Raw genomic sequence first — 6,248 nt, forward strand, 5'->3', positions numbered from 1 at the left:
GTCGCACTTGAAAGCTCAAATAGTGTAAAACACTTTTGGTTGTTTAGACTCCCAATTCTTAATTATGGCTTGATTAATTTTGATTTAAACACACTTGATGTGAAATATGCATGATTAGAAAATTAATTAATTGAAGCACTCCACAATTGCATGGATGAACAAAAAGTACAATGCTAAAATGGAAAGGGTCATGGGCAAAAGAATAGTAAACACAAGATAACATGACAAGGTGTTATCGAAGAGGAAACCGAAGAATTCAGCAAAAAACCTCTTTGCGGCTCTCCAAGTCGAAATGATCCACTAGTGAATAAGCAGGAGTACAAGAATACCAAAAAAAAACCCTCCAAGCCTAATCGATCCAAAGTACTTTAGCTCTCCAAGCTCTTCTCAGAGTATTGTCTTCACTAGCTTCCCGGATCCCTCAATACCACCTGATTGCATCTATCAAACCTCACGAGCTTATTTTGGCAAATGCCTAATGCTTTCTAAGATCCAAAACACTCTCTACACTTTGAATAGATGTGGATTGTGTTTGGGTATAAATCTCCTCTTAAGGTATGACAATGGAAGAGGAGAACAAGAAGAGACTACAATTATTTCTCATTTAAGGATGAATTGCTCTCTCTAAGATGGTGGGTGTGTTGTAGAAACATTTCTAGAGTTTTCTTTTGGATAGCTTTCTTACACTTTTGTGGGGTAATGAGTGTAAATATAGTATGGGTAAAGGATATAAGAGTCAAACTTAAAAACATCAAAGCAAAGAGTTTTGCGGGTTACTCGTGGGTTAGCCAAGTCGCAAAGTGAATGGTGAAATACAACCTGGCACTTGACTCTTCAGCTTCTAACATGTGTTTCTCATGTGACATTTTGAGAGTTGTCTAGCCGCAAGTCAATCGTGAGTAAGTTGCGAATTTTCACTGTTTTGAGCAATCTTCACCAACTTAATACTAAACCAATTACAATTAAATTCTATAAAATACAAGGAAATAAATTAATGAAATTACAAAACTTTTTGTCATGGAATAAAGCCAACACAAATGTTATGTGAAAAACCATAACTTAACAGAACTAATATCCTATATGTTTTATTACCTAAACTAACATCAATAGCACCTCTCTAATTCATAATTTCTATGCGTAAGCACTGGTTACATACAAGTAATAATAATAGATGGAAAAAATCACAAACGAGTTCATCTATTCTTGTAAATGAATAATTACATGTGTACCCTCGGTTAGGTTTGAATGCTGCTGGGAATGATTTTATTCGTTCAAAACATTGTTTCAAGCACAAGAATAAAATAACTCTAGTACATAAATATTAGTCATGCACTTTGATATATTTGCTATTGTTTTTTTATATATAAAAAAATATTAATACATATTTGCTAGTTAATTAAGTCAACCACTGTAGATCTCGTATTGATGCACCCTACCGGGTCATGCCTCCTTCCACCACGGGAGCGGTTGAGGCCATGGTGACACCCCGATTACGGCGCTCCACATTTCCATGCCAACCTTCAAAGAAAACAATATTAAAAAATCTATAAATAAAGATTCCCATCACCTTTAAGGAATCTACCAGGATTCTCATGTTTGGTTTATAATATATAACATATTTCAGAAATTTCCGGTTCTCTTGTCTGGTAGAAATGAGATTACAAATTTGAATGGTGGTAATCTAAGATTTATATATATTCTATATAGACTGATAGACACACTTGGATTAGTCCTACGTGAGGTCCCCCAAATTTCCTTTTTCTTTCTAAGAACGTTTTCAAGAAGGCAAAGAAATCCATCCCTCTCCAACACAACAACTCTTCAATTCCTAGTACATTATTGCTTTGGTTTCTCAAGATAAAATTGTTAGATCCATTCATGCATACATACATATTACACAAGCTATGATAAGACCATGTCCCATAAAAATTGATAGTCACGTAAAAACTAAAATATAAATAAATAAAGTAAAAAGGTAAATTACAAAACTATTTGAGATTTCTATAAACATTACAGATAGGTCAATATTCTTTTATACTGTTACTTTTCTAAATGAATATTCTTTTTTTTTTTTCTTGTTTTTATAAAAAGAAATTCATACACATAAAAAAGACCAATAGAGTGATTCATATACTCATTTGTACAAACATAAAGGATTAGTTTCATTTATATAGATCTCAAGAGAGGTTAATATGATTTCATATCCATAGTTTAGATTTATCATTTTTTTTAGAGAAATCTTTTCTTTTGAATTAAATTTATGCATGCACCAACTTATTTGTTGCATTTATAGAAATTTCAAGGAGAGAGTGCCATTTACCCAAATGCTTGGAAATTATCATTTCAATAAACCTTAGTGGCCAATTTTGATTAAAAGAGAGTAAAGGGGTATAGAGTAGAATTGGCTAGAATGACTAATTTTACTCTACTTCTCTCTATCATCCTCTACTTTTCCTCCCTCCACCTCAATTTAAATCGGCCAACATATTTGTGAGACTGGTGTATTTAACCTAATAATAATAATGGTAATAATAATGATAATAATAAAAAGAACAACATTATGGTTCGTGGTTTTACCAATCTTCATGTCATATCCACGGCTTTCGAGCTCACGATACTCTTGGCACAAGGCACATGATTCACAGCAACAATGAACCAAGCAATCCCCACAAGGACTTTTCTCCAACGTGTATTGTTGCCTCATTTTTGATCGATAGAAGCACGAGTAGAAGCATGGACAACAAACCACACAACAAATTAGTGTGTAAAGGGCTCCACCAGCACCACAAGCTGCAAAATAAATCACCCGGCCCCCACACACATCTTAGTTATTATTTCAACCAACCATACATCAACCACCACAATTCTTTTTCAATTTAGGATCATCCTATTTCGGAAAAGAAAAAAAATGTAGGATCATCTCATAGTTTTTTATTTTTTACCCCCACAATTTATTAACCATAATAAATTGTAATTGAAATGATATTATTTTTACTTAATTTAATGACTACCGCTACTTTTATTATACACTGATCAGATCATATGAAAGTCAGTAGTAATGAAAAGAGTAATACAATTCGTAGTATAACTAGTGCAATTGATTTCTACTGTCTTAAACTACCTTAATTTAAATATAAAAAAAAGATACCCTTCGAAGTAAAATGAATGATAAATTCTTCAGGAAAAAAAAAGAACAAAAAAAAGAGAAATTTCAATTGACAAAATAAATCTCTTGTAGTAGCATACTTACATGAGGATCCTTTATCCACAATCTCTGCAATTCGACCAAAAGTAATGCATGGACACCACATAGTCAAGCAACCTGTAAAAATTATCCAGTGTGTCAAAAAAAAAACAACGACACGAGCCATTTCACAAGGCTAATTAACATTCTTACTCACAATTTTTGTAATCCGAGAAGCAGTCACAGAGACCAGTTGACCAAGGCACTCGAACTTTAGACTGAACAAGAAACGGAGTTACAGGCTGTGAAGCCTCATGGAATTGGCTGGTGGAGCTCACTGGGACACCGTTACTGGCGGCCTCTTGGTCGAAAGAAGGCGGCGCGTGGGAGTACTTGTCATAGGAGTTTGGGTTTGTAGAGGACTGAACATGAAACGCAGCTGGTTGGGAAGTTTCATAGAATTGGCCTGTGGAGCTCACCGGGACACCAGTGGTGGGGGTTTGCCCGAATGGATTTGGGGCTTGAGAGTACCGTTGATAAACATTTGAGTTTGTTGAATACATGATCGGAGAGTCGATTAAGATGTTAGCTAGAGCTGAGCCGAAGAAGGGTGAAGAGGAATTCTATAAGTAATGATTGAAGAGGACTAAAGCAAATGTTCGTAAATTGCGGTGTGATTACGTAGAACCATCCAGGATAAGAGTAGGAAATTGGGTTCGAGGTAGCTGAGAGTCCAATGGTCAAGTCTTTCGATGAAAAAGAAAAAAAGAAAAAAGAAAAAAGAAAATAAATACAAGTCAAGTCAACCTGGCCGGCAATGCTTTTTATTTTACTTTATTTTATTTTTTATCGTTCCTTTTTATGTGGGTTTTAATAAGTAGAAACTTTGTTGACCATACGTCTTAGATATGCCACTCTCATCTGAGAGTGAGGGTGGATACATGTAATATCATGTTAATAATTGATACCTAACAATTCTTTTTATTTGTGTAATTTCATAATCTCAATGGCTCTGCACTAGATCAAACTCCAAAAAAAATACATAAATTATCACAAATTTTACTGTATTAAATTTGTAAAATAAAGTGTTTATAATTGTAATTGGTGATATTTGAAATATCTTTTTAGTGATTTATAACACATCATTTTGCAAGTTTCATGTTGTTAAAATTTTGTAATATCTCTGACATGGCTCTAAGTTATTCAATTATGCTACTTCATTTTTGGTCACAGTCTTATATCAATAAATAAGCCAATTACTTCTCTAAGATTATTTTGAGAATTTTGTGTGGCTACCTTATGTACATGACTCTGGAGGCTGACTAGCGTAGCACGTCTGATAACTTCTATGAGATGAGATTGATGTGACTTCTATGCTATCCTATTCCTACCCAAAAACTATGGGTAAGGTTTGGGTTCAGTTTTTTTTCAGTTATATTGGGTCTATTAAGATAATGATATGTGTCTATTTTTAGATGCGTGTCACCATCTCAATGGATCTAGTGCAATGGATGCATTGAACCAAAACCTCACCCAAAACTAAAGAGATGTTTTCAGAAAGCAGAACAAGAGCATCTAAAAGTATTAGAAAAAATTCGGACCCTAAAAAACATAAGTAGAATATACTCCCAATTAGACCGTAGCATCTAATTCTAAAAAAGTATCTAGTGTTTTGGTTGTGGTTAGGAATCTCATGTTTATTGTAATATCTTAATATCCTAATTTTTAGCGATATATTAGCCCAATAATATAGGTCCAAGCCCAATTCATCTATGTGTGCAAGCCAAATCTCCTACTTGTACTATAAGTCTATTAACAATAGTTAATGAATGATTAGTCTAGAGTCTAACCTACTATATCTACCCATGTTATAGTTCATTATAATATAAGATTTGAACTACACTCATATATTAAAGATGTAGCCCTTTAGGTTTTCCTCTGTGGATGTAGGTCGTTAGGCTGAACCACATAATCTTTGTGTTTTTGTATTTTATATTTTATGCTTCCGCTTTCACATCTATATTATAGCATATTAAACATGATGTATCAATGCTAATATTTAACATGGTATCAAAGCCAAACTTCATTCTTGGCCTCTAGCAAATTTCTCAGTCAAGCTTGCTCCCTTAGCCTTCAAATTCTCAAATTCTTCCAAGCACTATTTGCTTGCAAACTCAATCTTCGATTGAAGACTTAAGATTAGGACCTCATTGGCCTATCACAGTAGCAACCATTTTTGTCTTGTTGCCTTTACAGTGTCTCCATAGCGTCACTGTGTCTCTGATCCTCTTAAACAAGTCATGCCTTTCCCTTTTTAGATCTATGCAAATCTGGACCTTTTCTCATGAAATCGACCACACAAGCATACTACACGGACTACGACGACCAAAACCCAAAAATGTGATTGCCTATAGCCCTTGCACGTGCCTCCATGTGCCACCTCCAGTTCGACAATAATCTGACGCACTTCCCAAGTCTTACACGCACTTTCACACACCGTTTCGGCCTTATGTGCCAACTGCCTTCACTGACTTTAGAATGACATCATCATGAACACTCACATCAATACGTCATGTAAGCCCCATGTCAACGCACGTAATGCCTCAGTTAGTTTCTCTGTCAGTGCCACGTTAGAACCTGAGCAATGTCGTTGACTTCCTGATCATTGAATTCTCAGTGTTCTAACCTATGACTTTGACCAAAGGAGAAAATTTTCAATAGGGTTTATCTTGCTCAGTTTTTCATGTATATCCTAATTTGGGGCTTTCTTTTTTATTTGAAACTTTTAAATTTCCTAAATGGCCTATTTCTCATTCATTTTGGGACCATGCTACACACAAAGACTCATAAACCGTGCTTCATGACGACGTTCTTTTTTCCAATCTTCTTCAAGCCTACAATGTAGCCATTCTTTGGCCCTATTAGGCTTTCTTGGTCATTGATGCAGCCTTTCTTTAGCATTTTTTAAACCTCTCCTTCAATGTGAATGGTTCTTTCTCCATAGTGCTCGATCCTTCTGGTCTCTTCAAGGTCATTTTTTGGCTTCCTTTATGGCTTATTTTAG

The 6,248-nt window shown here is 34.8% G+C and overlaps 1 protein-coding gene across 1 annotated transcript; it reads right to left on the reverse strand.

Moving 5' to 3' along the window:
- Positions 1-1,172: 1,172 nt before the first annotated feature.
- On the reverse strand, positions 1,173-3,895 carry LOC112026387 (protein PLANT CADMIUM RESISTANCE 2). Its single transcript, XM_024059069.2, has 4 exons — positions 3,402-3,895; positions 3,251-3,322; positions 2,578-2,790; positions 1,173-1,518 (listed from the first exon to the last, which is right to left on the reverse strand). Exons 1-4 carry the CDS (start codon positions 3,745-3,747, stop codon positions 1,433-1,435), a joined length of 717 nt encoding a protein of 238 aa, XP_023914837.1. The 5' UTR covers positions 3,748-3,895; the 3' UTR covers positions 1,173-1,432.
- Positions 3,896-6,248: the final 2,353 nt, after the last annotated feature.

The sequence above is a fragment of the Quercus suber genome, unplaced genomic scaffold, assembly GCF_002906115.3.
Source record: "Quercus suber isolate HL8 unplaced genomic scaffold, Cork oak 2.0 scaffold_1070, whole genome shotgun sequence".
Taxonomy (NCBI): domain Eukaryota; kingdom Viridiplantae; phylum Streptophyta; class Magnoliopsida; order Fagales; family Fagaceae; genus Quercus; species Quercus suber.

What these genes read in the sequence shown, in the direction of transcription:
- LOC112026387 (XM_024059069.2), bottom strand. Translation starts at nt 3,747, where the DNA reads ATGTATTCAACAAACTCAAATGTTTATCAACGGTACTCTCAAGCCCCA. An exon ending in TGTGGATAAAGGATCCTCAT is followed by an intron (nt 2,791 to 3,250) that starts GTAAGTATGCTA and finishes TTTATTTTGCAG; the next exon opens with CTTGTGGTGCTGGTGGAGCC. An exon ending in TGGATATGACATGAAGATTG is followed by an intron (nt 1,519 to 2,577) that starts GTAAAACCACGA and finishes TTTTCTTTGAAG; the next exon opens with GTTGGCATGGAAATGTGGAG.